At 36.7% G+C, this 21,141-nt stretch overlaps 1 protein-coding gene across 1 annotated transcript in view; it reads right to left on the bottom strand.

Moving 5' to 3' along the window:
- Positions 1-21,141, bottom strand: part of Sik3 (Salt-inducible kinase 3) — a 474,358-nt gene that overhangs the window by 295,740 nt on the left and 157,477 nt on the right. The window contains exons 3-4 of the mRNA XM_090388735.1: positions 4,870-4,933; positions 598-759 (exon numbers count right to left, since the gene is read on the bottom strand). Of these exons, the coding sequence (XP_090244861.1) occupies positions 598-759; positions 4,870-4,933 (226 nt within the window). The remainder of the gene's footprint in view (positions 1-597; positions 760-4,869; positions 4,934-21,141) is intronic.

Genomic DNA, 21,141 nt, shown 5'->3' with positions numbered 1-21,141 from the left:
GAGAATTATATGTAATTCCTAGTATAAGAAACCTGGTTAACATTAATCTTATTGAATATAAAGTCTTCAGTAGCCTGGCTGATTCACATCAACAATTCTGTCGATTGCAAATACAGTATACAGGATTCCAGCACATGTGAAAATCTGTATTTGAATTTTCATTCAATGAGCTGGATTAAATTCCAGCCCCCTGAATAATTACTTTATGTCAAAATCATACAAATCGAATCCCAATTTTTCTATATACTTAATTTATTATTATAAAGGAAAATTGCACCGTTCTTGAAAACAAAAATTAAATATAAATAAATATTTGCATTAAAAATAATAATTAATAATAAAAATAAATTTCTCTTTATATTCAATACAGTCACTGCTATGTTATATTTAACTGTTGTGCTATACTGAATACAGCATGACAGTTTAGATACTACATTTTTTTGATAGAATATGAGCTCATTCCCACATACTGTAAAAAGTAAAGTAAAAAATTTCCTTACAAGTTTTTTTTTCACCAAGCTAATAAATTAAAGATGTAAAAAATGCTTCTGAAAACAACGATCGATTATTTAGAATATAATACTTTTAACAACTTGCCTGCAATTTTGATGTTCATATTTTCATCCAGCAACAAATTTTCTGCTTTCAGGTCTCTATGTACAATATGCCTTTCATGACAATACTGTATTGCAGAAAGAATCTGTTTAAATTTGCTTCTAGCTTCTTTCTCACTCATTCGTCCATGGGCTACTAAATGGTCTGCATAAAATATTACAAACATCAGATAAAATTTTGGCAGGTAACAATTTAATATAACCACAACAATGTAATTTACAGAATGCAAATTATTTCAAGTTAAAAAAAGCTAGTAAGAACCTTGTTGTATAGATATCACTTTGGCTCTCCACACCAACTTTAAGATTTACAGCATACAAAAATATGCCATGAAATCTATTAATGGGGAAGCATTCACAAAATGAAACTTGTTTTTTCTATTAAATTGGCATTATATATATATATATATATTTCTCCTAATAAATCTAATAAATGTAAACTGAACATAGACAAAACAACCTCAGGGCCATTAGTGGATTTAGCACATTCAGAGCAATAAGTGTGAATACTTTCTGAGGTTTACAACAGAAAAATACATGATTTTTCTGTTGTAAACCTGTATCTGAGAAAGATACATGATACACAACTTACATACTTACATAAAACATATGGGAGGTGTACTTCTGTAATGAATTAATTCTGAAATGCGCTGAAAGTGAATATATCAATGTCAACAGCATTAATTTTTAATTTTGTGCTTTAGATGTAGTAACAGGGGGATGGGTACTAAATTTGGAAGTCCTAAGTACAGCTTTACCCTGTATATACTTAAATATATAGTAACAAAGGACCTGGATGCAAAAAATAATTTTGATATCATATACTTAGCTTCCAGAAAATATTTTGATACTGTTCTACAAAAAAGACTGCTGTACAAATGGGAGCAATGTAACATTAGGAGCAAGTTACTACTATGGATCAATGATGGTTGAGTGGATGAAGGAAGAGGGTGGCTATTAATGGGCACTGCTCTTCTTGGACAAATGTTATTAGTGGAATCTCCCACAGTTTGGTGCTTCGTCCATTGTTGTTTTCAATGTTTATTAACAATACTGATTCCTGGAAGGTAAACTGACAATTAGATCCAAGCATGTTTTGTACTTTCATTTGGTAGACAGTAATTTCTCATTAAATTCACTTCTGTGCTACATATTTTTGTTATTACAAATTCCTTACATTGGAGAATATGTTTCACATAACATTGAATGCACTAATATAATGAAATTGAGCTATCAACAATAGCATGATTACTTTTTGTATCTTTATATCAAAAGATGAATACAAAAATCATAGTAATTAAACCATACCAAAGTATGTTAGGTTTAAGAAACTACTAACAAATGTTTCATTACTCACTATAGTTGCTATCTGGTTTACGACATATCAGCACCTTATGTTGCATTTTGTCAATGTACAATGTCTGTATGAGCATGATTATGGGCAAATTTTCATATTGTGTGGGCTAAAAAAATCCCAAAATTATTCATGGAAAAACCCTACCCCCACTACTTGAGAATAATGAACTACACACCTCGTTGAGGAAGCCTTTAAAGATTCCTTCATCTCCAACAGGATTCAAACCCACACCTATTCAAATGTGGACAAGTGGCAAACCCAAAATACTCTCACTAAGGATTCATCAGTGAGACTAAGCTGGACAGGTATTTGGAACAAACGGAGGGGTGAAATGGGAGTTTTTTTTTGGCTGATACTGCATAAGCTTGCTTTCTTGCATCATATGCCTCTACTAATGCTAATGAATGCTAATGCTAATTACTCACTTTCTCAAAAAGGGAAACTTTTAAGTAATCAGCCCACCATTCATATGACATGATGAATGATTTCCATATTTCCACAAACAATACTCAGAAAGAGAAATTCTTTGCTTTCTCCATGAACCTTACTAGTTGATAGCATTAGACCCTGTTTTGTGCTGAAATTTAGTCAACTTTATATATTGCAAAAATTAGATAACAATTTTAACTTTTTGACCTTTTGTCCTTTGGATGATAAATTTGTGTGCATTCAGCATAAGGCTTTTTTAATAACCCCAAATAGTAATTTAGAAATTTCATTCAATGCTATTCAGTCATTCATCTAATAAGCTACCTACCAGTGGCCTGCTGCAAGGCTTTAAGAATTGGGAGGAAAAACCTGCCCTCAACATTCTTTAAGCAATATATCAAATAGTGCTGGCCCTAATCAAAGTAGGTAAATCACGGTAAGGTGAGATTATAGTTTCCACTCTGAATCTCTGCGATGTAGGCATGCTTAAGTTAAAATTTGCACTATATATATATATATATATATATATACAGTAAACCCCCGCGAAGAGCGGGGGTTATGATCCTGAGAAATGCCGCGAATACCGAAAATGCAAATACTGAGTTATGGTTCCCATAGTAATAAAGGACTTCCGTTCCAAAGTATGAAATATATAAGAAAAACTAGTCTAAAATTTTATGTATGTATGTATTATATGTACCTTCATAATATGACTATGCACATAGACAGTACATAGTGAAATGCAAGCATAAGGCATTGAAATGAAAATAAGAAACAATTTAATATTAAATGTAATATTTATTAGAAATTTCAAACAAATCTTTCAAACCAGCGCCTTTGCTAGCTAAAACTTATCCCACCAGTGTTATCACCAGTTTTGCTAAAGTGTTGATAAAGGAGTTTTGCCTTTTCACAAATGATGAGTGAACTTAACAGAATTTTATTTTGAGTTCGGTCTTCTATCCACAGATTTAAAGCTTTTTCCGTTTTTCTAATTTAACATCACGAGTTACAGAGCAAATTTTTGAAGCAATTAGCGCGTTTTCACGGACATTACGGCGGATTTTTTCTTCCGATTTCTTGATTGATCGTACCGTTGACTCATTGATTTTATAATGTTTTGCCACTGAGGAGACACTTTCACCATTAGAAATTTTATCTAATAACTCAATTTTATTCGCTAATGTCATCACCTTCTTTGATCTTTTCACATTTCCCTTGTTATTCGTACAGGCATGCATCATAGTACAGGTTAGAAAGAACTTGTCCGTAATAAAGTCACTTTCTTCCATTAACACACTCGAAAAAGTCTGTTTTACACTGCAAAACGGAAGATTAATCACTTTTGTAAGCATATCAATTTATAAATTGATAAATTTATTCAATTTATAAGCATATAAATTAAAAGCAAACGACGAAACCTTCCATGACAAGCTCATAACACATACTGAACAAGGATTAGCGAGAAACATCCACGCTCGCAATTTTGTCACTCCTCTCTCCCCACCCACAGCGCTGTTTTGACCGGGAAAGATAATTTTAGCCACGCCCATGTTTTTTTATGGCGGAAAATGTTCACGGCGCTTTAAAATTCACATTTTTTTAGGTTTCATTTTATGTTAAATCAGCGACCACGAATACGCAAAACTGCAAATACAGATACCGCGAATAGCGGGGGGTTACTGTACATATATTAAAAAAGTGTTCCTCCTAGTGATATTTATTCAAGCCAATGGGAGAAGAGGGAGGGAAATTATGTCACTACAAATGCAATTAATTATTTACAACTGCCTCCATAATGTTCACCAACCTCATGCATGTGCTTCAGTGTCTAATACAAATATTTCAGTTAAATATTTTAGTCTTGCTCTTTTGTAAGCAACAATATTCCTCATGCATCATAGAACTCGAAGCCAAAGGCCCTTTCCTAAGTGACCTATGTCCACACAGGTAAATAATTACTTAGGTCATTTCCTGATTAGATATCAATCAGTGTGTTTTAACAGGTGTCTCTTTTACATAGAAAATATTTGACTTACTCCATCATACCTCTACATATTACGTAGAAAAGCATGTGTGGGGGTTGGCAAGCAAAGCGAGCAGGGGGTGGAGCCCCCTAGTTCTTATTGTAAAATAATTTCATTTATGATATCTTTACTGTTTATGCAAGCTAACCTGAAAAATTATGATATAAATTTGATGGACAGAAAGGACATACAGAAAAAAGGGACAACTAAGGCAATATGCTAAAAAAACAAAAAAAAAAAGAGACTACCAAATTCTGATTAAAAAAAAATAAAATAAATTAATTTATATAATCAATAAATGCTGACAAACATAGGAGTAATCAGAACAGCATTCAAAAATTTATGAACAATAAAATAAGACAAAATCATTTTACATACTTAATAGGACATCTCTAGAGAATTTCTATTACCAACTATACAGGAAGCAACTCCTTAAACTTACCAAATATCTCTCCTCCACTTGCATATTCTGTAACCAAGTAGATCATTCTTTCAGTTTCCATTACCTACAAAAATTATAATGATAAATTCCATTTTTAAAACCAGAAGGGATGCTCCTTTTAAAAAGCAGCTCTAAAAACAAGCAAATCTACATTTTTAACATTTCAAAAAAATTTTTATGTGTATCAGTGGCGTATCCAGGTGTCATCGTAAGTGGGGGGGGACATGGCAATCAGGTCCAAGTATCATTGTAAGGGGCTTGGTGACCAGGCTTTTGAATTTTTATTTATTTTTTTTTTTGTAGAATGCCTCCTGCGTTCTTTTTCTTTAATTTCAAAATTTTGGTTAAGGAGGGACATATGCCCCTCTGCCCATTACTGAATACACCCCTGATGTGCATAGAGAAAATAATATATCAATACTAATACTCAGTTTTACTAATACCATCATTCTCAGAATTTCCTAAACACGTGGAAGGAGTGGCTACAGAAGTATTCCAGGGAATCGTTATGCTTTAATCATAGCTCCATTAGCCTCCATTTGCAACTACTACTGAATACTAAGATCAACATTATTAACGGCCCATAACAACATTAACACCTAGTAACTGAGAGTAGTTAGTCTATCGTAAAGCTACTATGGTCTTATTTTTTTTCCCCTTAAACCCCAATTATAAATTTTTCCTGATATTTACTCTAGTCTGCCTACATACATATACTCAGTGATCAGTGAATTATGACCACCCCATCAGTAATGGATTATGCCATATAGCTTTCAGTATAAAAAGCTGAACAGCTTCATATGCTAGAGTAGTGGTTATATGCATCTGGTAGTGCAAGTCAAAGTGATAGAATAGCATAGGTGAAGAGATCTGTGCACTCTGGATTCATTCTGTATAAGTTATTATGTTGCACGGAACAAAATGGAAAGTAAAATAAAATAAATGACAGGTTTAATGTTAAACAGCACAACAAAATATGTTAAATACATACAGTACAAAAAGCTTTCGGTTATTAAGGTAACCCTCATCAGTTGAACTGAAAGATTAGGAACGCTGAACATAAGAGCGTGTAGTGCCAGTCATGCACAGTAAACTGAGTGATGTAACAACTAACTGCTTGATGTTGATAGAATAGCAGTTATGGAACATAATAGAGATATTAAGGAGTTTCAGAAGGACATGATTGTGGGAGCTCATGCAGCATGTTTTGTTGGTTGCTTAGAGCCGCATACAAGGAATGGTGCCAAATGGGTCAAACCTCCTCCCAGCAATAGAACTGTAAAGAATTACACAAGGCAGATGTTCATGGTAAGTGAAAGGTGTGGTGTGTTGTATGGGCTCAACGGCAAGTTACTGTGCGACAGTCAACATCGCAATACAATACTGGGAATGCAAGAACAATATCCCAAACCACAATGTACCTACACTCAGACATATGGGGTTCCACAGAAGATGAACCAAAACACACCTTCTCCTTACCGCTGATCACTGTTGACGGGAAATGCTGTGGTGTTGACAACATGTTGGTTGGACACCGGAGGACTGTAAATGAGTGTGCTGGTTCCATGAGTCCAAACTACTTGGTGCAACATGTCGATGGACTCCTTTGTGTGTGAACAAACAAACATGAGTCCATGGACCCATCGTGAATGGTGCCCACTATCCAGGAAAGTGCCGGTGGTTGCTTAATACGGGGAATGTTTTGCTGACAAGAACTAGGACCCCTGGTATGTATGGACCAATGTTTTACTGGTGAGGGCTACTGGCAGCTCTTGGGAGACCATGTGCACCATGCCATGCATTTTTTCCTGGACAGAAATAGGATCTCCCAAGATGACAATGGCATATGTCATTGGGCCCACACTGTACACGAGTGGTTTGAGGAACACAGTGAAGATATCACCCATCTTGATTAGCCTCTAAATTTACCTAACCTCAATCTTATTGAACACCTATGGGATGTTTCGGAACAAGAAGTGAGGTATATGGAGGTGCAACTGTTTCTGACACGGTGGAAAGCTTTGCAGGAAACATGGATGCAGATCCCTATGGACATCTTCAGACATCTAGTGAAGTAAATGCCTAGGCGAATAGCGGCTGTTATCCATGTGAACGGTGGCCCAACATTGAGTAGGTGGTCATAATTCAGTGATCACTGAATGTACAGGTAACTCTGACAGTGCAACTCAAAAATAAGAGCATCAAATAAATCGATCAGGTTGTTTAGAGTAAGCAGCAAACCAACAAAGTCATAAATTAACACACTGCATTTGTAAATAATGTGCATTCTTTGGTCATTTTTTTTATTAACATTGAAACTGAATTGGCTGAACACTGAAGGATTAACCCTGCCATAGTGAGTGGGAAAAACTGATAAAAGTTCTTTCCACCATATTGAGAATTCATGGAGAATTCAGTGCTACAACCTAGACAGAAGGGATGATGATTGGCATCCACATTATAAGCTACCTATAATTTATCAGTATTGTAAAAGAAAGATAACATGTTTTTGCTATAACAATAAACTTATTTTTTATACCAATTTATGTTCATTAAACATATTTTGTTACTCTGTAAATATGTTTATTGCAAAATAAGTCTGCTAGGATAAAGCTGATGACAAAAATGTTAGTTTTGAAGGATTCTAAAGAGTTACTATTATTCGCACAAAGTGACTATGGGGGGGGGGGGGGGGTCTGAAAAAACCACAGGTTAGGATTATATTATCAATGATATACAAGAACTTTGACCAAAGGGACAATAATCCGTTTGTAAAAGCACATCTTGAATACAGCAAACAAGTTTGGAAGTCTTATTGGAAGGGCATGGATCTGTTACAGAAAGGGTGTAGGAACATAAATGAGATTATTCTTGGGCACAATAGGATATTTTACAAAGAAAGGCTGAAGTTCTGTAAGTTGCAGTTTCTGGAAACTAAGTATCTATGGGGCAACTTATGTTGTCAGAAGCATATAACTGATTTAAATGTAAAGTGAAGTGTTTAAAGCTTAACAAAGTTACACAATTTCAATTTTTTTTTTTTTAAATTGAAATTGTGTAATTTTTATTTATTATATTTTTTTAAACATATAAATATATTTTTTTAAACTGTTAGTGGGGGGAAAGGGCATTCAGATATGCACTTCATTTATGATACTCACCCACTCACTCAGGTTCTTGTATAAGGCTGGTTGATTGCTTATTTGGTGGATTGGTAACTAAGGCCATAATGAAACAAATCAAGATAAATCAAGGAAAAATAAAACTCATAAAAAAATCTATTTGGTAACCTCTAAACAGGTGAACTTGTCAAGAGAAGAAAAGCTATATCAAAAAGATAAAGGGATAAATTCAAATATAGTAGTATCAGTGGCATCGATTTAATTGTATCTCATATTGTGACTACCTTCACAACGAGTTACCATGTATTTGCACTACCTCACAAATGGAGAAGAAAACACTTCACCAATGGAGAAGACTATTGTTACTTATTCTCAGTGGATACCACCACCCGGACGGCACTATTTCAATGCTTTTTGGCCTATCATTGGTGGGCAGATGGTATCCACTGAGAATAAGTAACAATAGTCTTCTCCATTGGTGAAGCATTACTTATTCAAGGTAGTGCAATACATGGTAACTTGTTGTGAAGGTAATCACAATATGAGACACAATTAAATTGATGCCACTCATACTACTCTTGCAGTTCACTATTATGGAAGTCTTCTCCTAGCTTCATGATTAAGGCACTGTGAAATATCATTGATAGTTCTGTAAAGTGCTAGTGAACCATGGTTATGTTTTAACACTGGAAAAAAAAACAGTAAACACTTTTTTGTATTTATTATTAATTTATATTTATTTTGCTTACTGCCAATTTGTATTTATTTTCATTTGTAACTGTTACTATAATGTTTTCAATGTAGTCGCATTTATAAGACATCTGAACAAAGTGACATGCTACTTTGAAATTGGCTCTCACTAATTTGGAACCCTTCTCCTAGCTGCCAATGGATGACCAGGTTATACCAAAGAAAGAATGACTCAACTACTTCTGTTAGTGTGGCTTGTTTGTTTGTTTATTTGGTTTTTAGGAGCATTAGCAACTAAGGCCATACTGCTCCGGGGATATGCGGTGCAATGAATAAGATAAGTAATTAGTAATAATAATAATAAAAAAATCATTTCATCACTGTCATGCAGTGATAAACTTGCAATCAAATGATCAGACAGACATTTAGCTAATTTAAATATTGTGAAAAACAACTCTAATGAAAAACAAACATTTCCCATAAAAAATAAATAAATAAATAAACAAACAATGGCATAACCAGGTAATCTTCAGCTGGCTGGCACTGTAAACCATTAAGAAAATTTTGCACAAGGGGGATGTTATGGTGAATGAATAAGGAACTCGTTATTTAATAGGAAAAAAAAAAAAAAAAAAAAAAAGAATAAGAACATGGAACAGTTACTGTTTGATGAAAATCAGCGATATGGGAATTAATTTTTTTTTTGGAGTGTACAAACAATTAAGAGTACCGGAGTAGGTGGAAATATATCCAGCTATTTTTAAGGAAGAATAAGAACATGGAACTTCATGATTAAGGTTAATCACGAAGCCCATCAGAATCTAGGGCAATTCCCAAGGGAATAGCCCTAGATTCTGATGAATTTAATTGATATATCTAAAATAAAATTTTAAAAAATTATAATAAATAAAAATTAAAAAATATATATCTTTTGTTTTTTCCTTGGATTGGATAAGCACTAGTGTGTGCCACAACCCATAAATGACTAAGAGGTGATGGTGATTAAGAAGACAAAGCATGGCAATCTGGAAAAAAATGATATTCGTGATGTCAAAATTTGCAAGATGATATGAAGATTGAATTGAACAATGTCATATAATGTACTTTCAGATTGCTTGGGTAAGTGTCAAGGATAGTCACATAAGCTGTGACTATCCCTGACAACCCTGTGGCAACTGTTTTAATACTGCAAAATGCACTTGAGAAATAATAAAATAAATCCACAAAAGCCTTGCTTTTGTGGATTCATTGGATGATTAGATCACCTCGTGCCTAGTCTCCAGACACTGTAATTTTCAAAACTTAAACCTTTCTTCGTAAGAGCAACCCTTTCTTCCATTCACTAATCTTGTTGCCCTTCTCAGCACTCGCTCCAGCAGCTCTACATCCTTCCTAAAATGAGACCTCCAGACCTGTATACAGTACTCAAGGTGCAGCCTGACCATTGCCTTATACAAGGGGATAACCACTTCCTTATTCCTGCTAGAAAAATTGCTGTATATCATTGACAAGACACCATGAGCTACTCTTGCAGACCTTCTGCACTGCTCAGAAAACTTCATATCTGCCTGCACAATTACCCTCAGATCCAATCAATTTGGTCAGATAAGACTTCCCTTTAACAAAACCATGCTGTGTCCGAGATATAACCGAAGTCTTGTCTAGATGATCATGCAGTGCTTCTTTAACCACAAAAAAAAAAAAAAAAAAAAAAATAGAACGGCTGTTTAATATGGCCACCATTTTGGTCTTTACAAAATTGTATTTTGTGCAGGTAGTGGCATACAGCAAGGCACAATTCCTCAGAACTCAGAAATGTTCTCAACTACTCTAACTGTTGATTGCTGAAGCTCCAGCAGAGACATATGCTTATTACTAAATATTTTATCCTTTAAGAATTCTGCAAAAAGTAATCACTGGGTAGTGAATTAGGGAGTGCAAATGCCATTCAGTGGAACACACCATCCAATCTATCAACCTTGGAACTTTTCTTTTAAGAAGTCATGGACAATTTTTTTTGCATGTGAGCTGGTGTTTTATCTTGCATTAAGAAGCAATGCTTAATGATTTTAGCATTAGCATTAGTAGAGGCATATGATGCAAGAAAGCAAGCTTATTCAGCATCAGCCAAAAAAAAAAAAAAAAACCCTCTCCCATTTCTCCCCTCCGTTCGTTCGAAATACCTGTCCAGTTGAGCTTTAAATTTGTTTAGGCTATCAACTTCAACAACAAGTGATGGAAGTCGGTTCCACCAACCAACCACCCGCTGGCCAAAGGCAAATTTCCGCACATCTATCCGACATCCGTCCTTCCTCAATTTGAATTTATGCCCTCTGAGGTGATTATTCTGAGAAAGATGAAGAATCCCATTGGCATTGAGCATGCTCAAACCATTCAAAGCCTTATACACCTCTATCAGATCACCTCGCCGGTGCCTAGTCTCCAGACTCTGTAATTTGCAAAACTTAAGCCTTTCTTCGTAAGAGCAACCCTTTGTTCCATTTACTAATCTTGTTGCCCTTCTCTGTACCCGTTCCAGCAGCTCTACATCCTTCTTGAAATGAGGCCTCCAGACCTGTATACAGTACTCAAGATGTGGCCTAACCATTGCCTTATACAAGGGAATAATCACCTCCTTATCCCTGCTAGAAAAATTCCTGTATATCATTGACAAGACACCATGAGCTACTCTTGCAGCTCGTCTGCACTGCTCAGAGAACTTCAAATCTGCCTGCACAATTACCCCCAGGTCCTTTTCATTCTCCACCACTGTCAGTGTAGTACCGCAGAGTTGATACATTGCTCTGGGGTTACTGTTACCCATATGTAGTACTTTACATTTGTCAATGTTAAACTTCATTTGCCACCTCTCAGCCCATCTGTTCAACCTTTCCAGATCCTGTTGCAGCAGCATAGCGTCAGTAGTGTCCTTAATGACCCTGCCAACCTTTGTATCATCTGCAAACTTAGACATTAAACTTGATATTCCATCATCAATATCATTCATAAACACCGAAAACAACAATGGACCCAACACTGAACCTTGAGGAACTCCACTAATAACATTAGTCCACGTTGAGCAGTGTCCATTGATTACCACTCTCTGTCTTCTGCCACTCAACCATCCCCTTATCCATAGCAGCAATTTGCCTCCAATGCCACACTGCTCCAATTTGTGCAGCAGTCTTCCATGTGCAACAGTATCAAAAGCCTTTCTAAGATCCAAATATATAATATCAAAGTTATTCCCTGCATCCAGTTCTTTTGTGACTACATCATAGTATCCAATCAAATTGGTCAGGCAAGACCTGCCCTTAACAAAACCATGCTGCGTCTGAGCTATAACTGAATTCTTGTCTAGCTGATCCTGCAGTGCTTCTTTAACCAGTGCCTCCATTAATTTACCTGGAACAGAAGTTAAACTAACAGGTCTATAATTACTTGTGTCAGCCTTTGATCCTCCTTTGTGAATTGGGGTTACATTTGCACATCTCCAGTCTATGGGTACCTCCCCTGAGTCCAAAGAAGCTCTCATAATTATGGCTAGGGGTTTGCATACTCCCTCTGCTGCCTCCTTTAATATAACTGGATAGATCCCATCCACCCCAGGTGCCTTTTTTATGTTTATCCTCAACAATCTCTCCTCCACTTTCCTCTCAGTTATTACAAAATCATCCAGCTCACTGCCAATGTTTACTTTACCTACATCATTCTCCTTCCTGAATAACTCCTCATGCGTGAATGTAGATGCAAAATACTCGTTTAGATTGTTAGCCACCTGAGCAGGATCCTCAACTGTTGAACCATCAATATCCAGTGGACCAATCTGATTCATCCCTTTCCTTCTCGAGTTCAAGTATGTAAAGAACTCCTTTCTGTTTTTCTTTGCATCCTTTGCCAAGGATTTTTCGTAGTCTGCCTTTGCCTGCCTAATCTCCTTTGTGACTTGGTTACAGACCAACTTATATCTATCATAGGCTTCCATGTCACCCATTAATTTGTATGTATCCCATGCATTTTTCTTCTCTGCCACATGTCTCATTAGTCCATCTGACAACCATTTAGGCCTAAACCTTGAACAATATTTCTTAGTTGGTACGTAAAGCCTGGTAGCCACCAAGATTAGTTCCTTGAATGCTTCCCATTTTGAGTTTGCTGTTGGTAACATCATCAGTTGGTCCCACTGTATAGAATTTAAATACTGTCTCAGACCATCATAGTCGCCTTTACGAAAACAAAAACCCTTCCCTTTACCTCTGATGGTAGTTACCTCCTTGAGTAAATCCCATTTCAGCACACTGTGATCACTGCCACCTAGTGGTTTATTTATCTGCAGGTTCTTAATGCATGAAGAATCACTACTGATAATCAGATCAAGAGTATTGCTCCCTCTTGTTGCCTCACGAACATGCTGATGTAGAAAACAATCATCCAATAAATCCACAAAAGCCTTGCTAGTGTGCGAGTGACCAACCCACAAATTCCAGTCAATATCTGGGAAATTATAATCCCCCATTATAAGACTCTCTGATTTACTGGCCCACTCTATTTCCCTGTACAATATATTATTATACTCATCAGAGTCATTAGGCCTATAGCACACTCCTACTCTCAATTTTGATTTCCCTATGCTTATGTCACACCAAACTGACTCGACACTGCCCTGTCCATCGATGTCAACTGGCTTCACTTCCTTTCACTTTATGTGTTTCTTAATTAATAGCATAACCCCTCCTCCCCTCCTGTCCTGTCTATCCTTTCTATATACATTGTATTCCCCAAATTCCAGTTCCGCATTACTTATATCTGTGTGACACCACGTCTCTGATATCCCAACAATATCTGCCTTTGATGTTTTTAGCAATTCCTCAAATTCATCAAATTTATTTACCAAACTCCTAGCATTGGTGTACACGCAGGTATACATGCACCTGTTTCTATTCTTAGCTACCCTGATTTCAACTGCATTATTGGAATTATTTTATCTTTTAGCAGTCTCAAGTAGCTTTTTCCAGTGTTCCCTCAGATTCCCTCAAAACAAAAAGGTTGGAACAACTCCTGTCAAGCCAGGAGCATTTAAATTCTTATTAAAGAATAAATAGTGATTAGTAAGAGAGTAATACATACTTTTATGGCAATTAATAGTTCCGTTTAGATTAAATGTGGCTTCATCAGTCTACAAACCATTGTCAATAATATCTCAGTTTGTAATGTTTCACAAACATGTTGTTCCAGTATTCTGTTTGGGTCATCCTCACTTCATCAATACTATTTTTGATCTGAATAACTTTCTTGCAATCAATTCTGATTTATGGGACCTGAATCCTGAGTGTCAGTGCACTACCATATTATTGCTGATCACTAGTATCCTGTATGTGTACTCTTTATTTCTTTATAATAAATAGAAATATTTTAATGATAATAAAAGATTATAGGGTTAACTCAGACAAATAAGGAAAAACCTACAGGCAGATTCTCTTACTCGCCAACATTCAAGATATTCAAAAAGGAATACTCAAACTCAAAAAGCATAGTCGTAATAAAATTCGCTCATATAGGGTTACTGTTTGACCCAGAAGCACCTGGTAAATGAGGTAGTGGTGATGTTAAATGTGGGGTATGAAGGCTAAGAAGCATGAAGAGGTTGAGAGAATCAATTTTATGAACTGCTTTTAACATTACAGTTCTTAGATGTATGTTCTAGCATATAACATTTATAGCAAATTATTGTTCCCTTCTTGAATGAATGTTACACCCTCTGCATTCTGAAGGGTAGACTGAAACTGTGAAATAGGAGTGTGCTTGGAATTGACAGTTTAGTAAATTATATCATTTGTGATAGTCAGCTGCTGTTGCTGCATGGATTGAATTAACTGGATTTGTTCAAGCATGCCATCATTCTATAGTTTCTCGGAGTTTTGCTGGTTAGTTACTCTTCAAAGTAACTTTCTGAACTTTCTTCTTGTAGTCACATTTGTGAGATTTATTGAAGAAGGAGGCTTTGAATTCTGATTTCTTTTACTTTTTTTTTATAAAGCTGGATCCATTGTCAAAATCTTTTTCCTTACAATTCAGTTGATGCTTCTCCGTGACGTTTATGCAATGAAAAGGCAATAGGTAACATATTTGCTAATCCATTTTTCCTTAGAAATTCAGAGTTCCTTTAAAAGTGAATAAATCTCTCTCTCTCTCTCTCTCTCTCTCTCTCTCTCTCTCTCTCTCTCTCTCTCTCTCTCTCTCAGTGGAGAACCAATTAAAATGTGTGTCACTTTACCTTGCAGGTGTAAATGAACTAATGGCTACATCACGTTTCTCTGAAGGGTTGAGGTTTCTTTCATTCTATCAAGCTCCAAAAAAAAAAAAAAAAATCTAACAGGATACTTAGGGTTTTCTCCTGAAAATGAGAGAATTAGAGAACTTTGAATATAATTATGAATCAAAAGTTGTGGAAATATTTTATATACGTAGAACCTTGTGTGTAAACTACTAGCTTGCTCAGGATAAGCCATAATCACAAACTGAATGAATATTACACCAATAAAAATTTCCTGAACAATCCTTTAACCTTCCAGATTTATAAACCAAAAGTAAAACTAGGAAATCAGGAGAGACTGCTTCTACAGGGATGGGATACACTTTAGAAAGGGTGCAAGAATATTTTCTGATGCTATCGAGGCACTGTTAGGTGGATCGGAAAACTGCTAGCTTGAGGGGAGGATACAAGGACCAATAGATTAACAGTGGTCACTGGCAGAGGTGAAAGTGATTCTTGCACTGCTTCTATTGGAATGAGCATCAGCCTGGAAAACAAGATACAGGGTATTTCAGAGACTGCTAGGAGTCATTGTGGTACAAGTAAACACATGGGTTGTGTTAGGATAGCTAAGAATAGGAACAGGTGCATGTATACTTGTGTGTACACCAATGCTAGGAGTTTGGTAAATAAATTTGATGAATTTGAGGTATTGCTCAAAGCATCAAAGGCAGATATTGTTGGGATATCAGAGACGTGGTGTCACACAGATATAAGGAATGAAGAACTGGAATTTGGGGAGTACAATGTGTACAGGAAGGATAGACAGGATAGGAAGGGAGGAGGGGTTATGCTATTAGTTAAGAAACACAAAATCCAAGGAAGTGAAGCCAGTCGACATCGTTGGACAGTGCAGTGTCGAGTCAATTTAGTGTGACATAAGCATTGGGAGATCAAAACTGAGAGTATGAGTGTGTTATAGGCTTAATGACTCTGATGAGTATAATAAAAACGTGTACAGGGAAATAGAGTGGGTCAGTAAATCGGAGAGTCTTATAATGGGGGATTTTAATTTCACAGATATTGACTAGAATTTGTGGGTTGGTCACTCTCACACTAGCAAGGATTTTGTGGATTTATTGGATGATTGTTTTCTACATCAGCATGTATGGGAAGCAACTAGAGGGAGCAACACTCTTGATTTGATTATCAGTAGTGATTCATTGTGCATTAAAATATGGAGATAAAGGAACCACTAGGTGGCAGTGATCACAGTGTGCTGAAGTGGAATTTACTCAAAGAGATAACTACCATCAGGGGTAAAGGGAAGGGTTTTTTCTTTTGTAAAGTTGACTACGGTGGTCTGAGAGCGTATTTAAATTCTTTACAGTGGAACCAACTGATGATGTTACCAACAGCAAATTCAAAATGGGAAGCATTCAAAGAATTTATCTTGGAAGCTACTAGGCTTTCCATACCCACTAAAAAATATTATTCAAGGTTTAGGCCTAAATGGATGTCAGATGAACTAATGAATAGAAGAACTGTCAGATGAACTATACCAGTGTTTCTCAAAGGGTGTGCCGCGTCACATTAGTGTGCTGCAAAATTTTCGAAGTGTGCCGCGAAATTTAGAAATTTCTTCTTCTATGACTACGTAGGTGTGCCGCGAAATTTTTGTTCTTTGGAAAATGTGCCACGAGAGTAAAAAGATTGAGAAACACTGAACTATACTATACCAAGAAGAAAAGTGCATGGATACATATAAACTAATGGGTGACATGGAAACCTATGATAGACATAAGCTGGTCTGTAACCAAGTCACAAAGGAGATTAGGCAAAAGCAGATTATGAGAAATCTTTGGCAAAGGATGCAAAGAAAAACAACAAAGAGTTCTTTACTTATGTAAACTTTAGACGGAAAGGGATGAATCAGATTGGTCCATGGGATACTGATGGTTCAACAGTTGAGGATCCTACTCAGGTGGCAAACAAACTAAATGAGTATTTTGTATCTACATTCTCCCATGAGGAGTTATTCAGGGAGGGGAATGCCAGAGGTGAGTTAAACTCTGGCAGTGAGCTAGATGATTTTGTAATAACTGAGAGGAAAGTGGTGGAGAAATTGTTGAAGATAAACATAAAAAAGGTACCTGAGGTGGATGGGATCTATCCAGTTATTTTAAAGGAGGCAGCAAAGGAAGTAAGCAAGCAAACCCTTAGCCATAATTATGAGAGCTTCTTTGGACTCAGGGGAGGTACCCATGGACTGGAGAAGTGCAAATGTGACCCCAATTCACAAAGGAGGATCAAAGGCTGACATGTGTAATTATAGATCTGCGAGTTTAACTTCTGTTTCAGGAAAATTAATGGAGGGACTGGTTAAAGAAGCACTGCAGGATCATCTAGACAAGACTTCAGTTATAGCTCGGACACCACATGGTTTTGTTAAGGGAAAGTCTTGCATGACCAATTTGATTGGATACTATGATGCAGTCACAAAAGAACTGGATGAAGGGAATAACTTTGATATTATATATTCGGATCATAGAAAGGCTTTTGATACTGTTTCATATCGAAGACTGCTGAACAAATTGGAGCAGTGTGGCATTGGAGGGAAATTGCTCCTATGGATAAAGGGATCGTTGAGTGGGAGAAAACAGAGAGTGGTAATCAATGGACACTGCTTGTCATGGACTAATGTTATTAGTGGAGTCCCTCAGAGTTCGGTGTTGGGTCCATTGTTGTTTTCTGTATTTATAAATGATATGGATGATGGTATATCAAGCTTAATGTCCAAGTTTGCAGACGAAGGTTGGTAGGGTTGGTAACACACACCAATGACAGTACTCTTCTGCAACAAGATCTAGAAAAGTTGAGCAGATGGGCTGAGAGGTGGCAAATGAAGTTTAACATTGACAAATGTAAAGTACTACATATGGGAAGCAGTAACCCCAGAGTGACGTATTAACTTTGTAGTACTACACTGACAGTAGTAGAGAACGAAAAGGACCTGGGGGTAACTGTGCAGGCAGAGAGGAAGTTTTCTGAGCAGTACAGACGGTCTGCAAGAGTAGCGCATAGTGTCTTGTCAATGATATGCAGGAATTTTTCTAGCAGGGATAAGGAGTTGATTGTTCCCTTGTACAAGGCAATGGTCAGGCCGCATCTTGAGTACTGTATACAGGTCTGGAGGCCTCATTTTAAGAAGGATGTAAAGCTGTTGGAACGAGTACAGAGAAAGACAACAAGATTAGTGAATGGAACAAAGGGTTGCTCTTACGAAAAAAGGCTTAAGTTTTTCAAATTACAGTGTCTGGAGGGTAGGCATCTAGGAGGTGATCTGATTGAGGTGTATAAATGCCTTAATGGATTGAATGGAAAAACCTTTAATGGATTGAGCATGCTCAATGCTGATGGAATTCTTCCTCTTTCTTAGAATAATCACCTGAGAGGACATAAATTCAAATTTGGGGAAAGACAGATGCAGGATAGATGTGTGGAAGTTTGCCTTTAGCCAGTAGGTAGTTCGTTGGTAGAACAGACTTCCATCCTTTGTTGTGGAAGTTGAAAGCCTAAATAAATTTAAGGCTGAGCTGGATAGGTATTTGGAATAAATGGAGGGGTGAAATGGGAGCGGTTTTTTTTTTTTTTTTTTTTCGGTGTTGCTGCATAAGCTCGCTTTCTTGCATCATATGCCTATACTAATGCTAATCAGTACCTCCATCAATTTCCCTAGAACAGAAGTTAAACTAACAGGTCTGTAATTACTTGTGTCGCCTTTAGATCCTCCTTTGTGAATTCGGGTCACATTTGCACATCTCCAGTCCATGGGTACCTCCCCTGAGTCAAAGGAAGCTGTCATAATTATGGCTAAGGGTTTGCTTACTTCCTTTGCTGCATCCTTTAATAAAATCTGATGGATCCCATCCACTCCAGGTGCCTTTTTTATGTTTATCTTCAACAATTTCTCCTCCACTTTGTTCTCAGTTATTATAAAATCACCTAGCTCACTGCCAGAGTTTAATTCACTTCTGGCATTCCCCTCCCGAATAACTCCTCATATGTGAATTTAGATGCAAAATACTCATTTAGTTTGTTAGCTACCTGAGCAGGATCATCAACAGTTGAACCATTGATATCCAGTGGACTAATCTGATTCATCCCCTTATTTCTAGAGTTTACATAAGTAAAGAACTGTTTGCTGTTTTTCTTTGCCTCCTTTGCCATAGATTTCACATAATCTGCCTCTGCCTGCCTAACCTCCTTTGTGACTTGATTACAGACCAGCTTATATCTATCATAATCTTCCGTGTCACCCATTAATTTATACATATCCCATGCATTTTTCTTCTCTGCCACATGTCTCATTAGTTCATCTGACATCCATTTAGGCCTAAACCTTGAATAATATTTCTTAATTGGTATGAAAAGCCTAGTAGCTTCAACCATTACTTCTTTGAATGCTTCCCATTTTGAATTTGCTGTTGGTAACATTATCAGTTGGTCCCACCGTATTGAATTTAAATACTGTCTCAGACCTCTGTAGTTACCTTTATGAAAGTAAAAACCCTTCCCTTTACCCCCGATGGTAGTTACCTCTTTGAGTAAATCCCACTTCAGCACACTGTGATCACTGCCACCTTTATCTGCAGATTCTTATTGCATGAAGAATTACTACTGATAATCAGATCAAGAATATTACTAGTTGCCTCCTGAACATGCTGCTGTACAAAACAATCATCCAATAAATCCACAAAAGCCTTGCTAGTGTGTGAGTGACCAACCCACAAATTCCAGTCAATATCTGGGAAATTAAAATCCTCCATTATAAAACTCTCTGGTTTACTGGCCCACTATTTCCCTCTACAGTTGTTATTATACTCACCAGAGTCATTAGGCCTATAACACACTCTTACTCTCAATTTTGATTTCCCAGTGCTTATGTCACACCAAACTGACTCGACACTACACTGTCCAGCCATGGACAGTGCAGTGTCCCATACACATTGTACTCGCCAAATTCCATTTCTACATTCCTTATATCTGTGTAACACCATATCTCTGATATCCCAACAATATCTGCCTTTGATGTTTTGACCAACACCTCAAATTTATCAAATTTATTTACAAAACTCCTAGCATTGGTGTACACACAAGTATACATGCACCTGTTCCTATTCTTGGCTACCCTAACACAGTCCATGTGTTTAATTGTACCGCAGTGCTCCCAGCAGTCTCTGAAATCCCCTGAATCTTCTTTTTTTTTCAGGCTGTTGCTCATTCCAATAGAAGCAGTGCAAGAATCACGTTCATCTATGCCGGCGGCTACGTTAATCTATTAATCCATGTATTCCCCCAAGCTAGCAGTTTTCCGACCCACCTAACACTGCCTCGATAGCATCAGCAAATATTCTTGCACCCTTTCTATTTAAGTGTATCTGTTCTCTGCAGAAGGAGCCTCCCCTGTTCACAAGCACAGACCAGGCTTAGAAAAATTCTACTCCTTGAGCCTTACACAATCTTTCCAAGGCCGAATTGATCGAGAAGGCTCTCATCATATACGTCCTCCTATCGTGTCTGGGCAGAATTGCAGACACTTTCAAATTCAACCCATAATTCATGTCTTTTTTTCAACAGTGACCTGTAATTGCAAATACACTCAAACAACCATTAAGAAGAGGTGAAATTGGTTCTTGTGCTGCTTCTATTGAAACAACCTCAAAAAGTGGAAAGATGGAAAACAATATAGAGATTAGCAAAAGGGTATCCATACCCATTCAGTGTTTGAAGATGTCTACAGAACTTGCTAACCAGATTCTAAGCTTAGAAAGCTCTGAGTAAGAATAATAAGTTTAATGAAGGCAAAATTTCATGTATTAAAGAGAAAATTCAATTCACACTGATCAGTACATATGTGAGAAGTAAACCACATGGCTTGTGTTTTAAAAGTTTCTTTAGCGAATGCAGCAAAAGCCTAGTTTCCTTACTCCATAAGCCAATATTAACACTAATAAGTTAATTAATATTATTACATAATTTTATTTAAATTAATTTAGTTATTGTATGTGTCAGGTACAGTCACTTTCTGCACATAGCTACGAGCAAACCAGGTGTGTACTAATTTGTTAGCATCGATCTCATATTATAGAGGCAATTCCAGTTGCCTTGTATTGCACCACCCTAAATAAGTCTTTTATTTAGAGT

The sequence above is a fragment of the Mastigoproctus giganteus genome, chromosome 2 (assembly GCF_048544385.1).
Source record: "Mastigoproctus giganteus isolate SK-2022 chromosome 2, ASM4854438v1, whole genome shotgun sequence".
Classification (NCBI taxonomy): domain Eukaryota; kingdom Metazoa; phylum Arthropoda; class Arachnida; order Uropygi; family Thelyphonidae; genus Mastigoproctus; species Mastigoproctus giganteus.
Note: the sequence above shows the minus strand (reverse complement) of the source record. Positions and strands in the feature narration are given on the sequence as shown.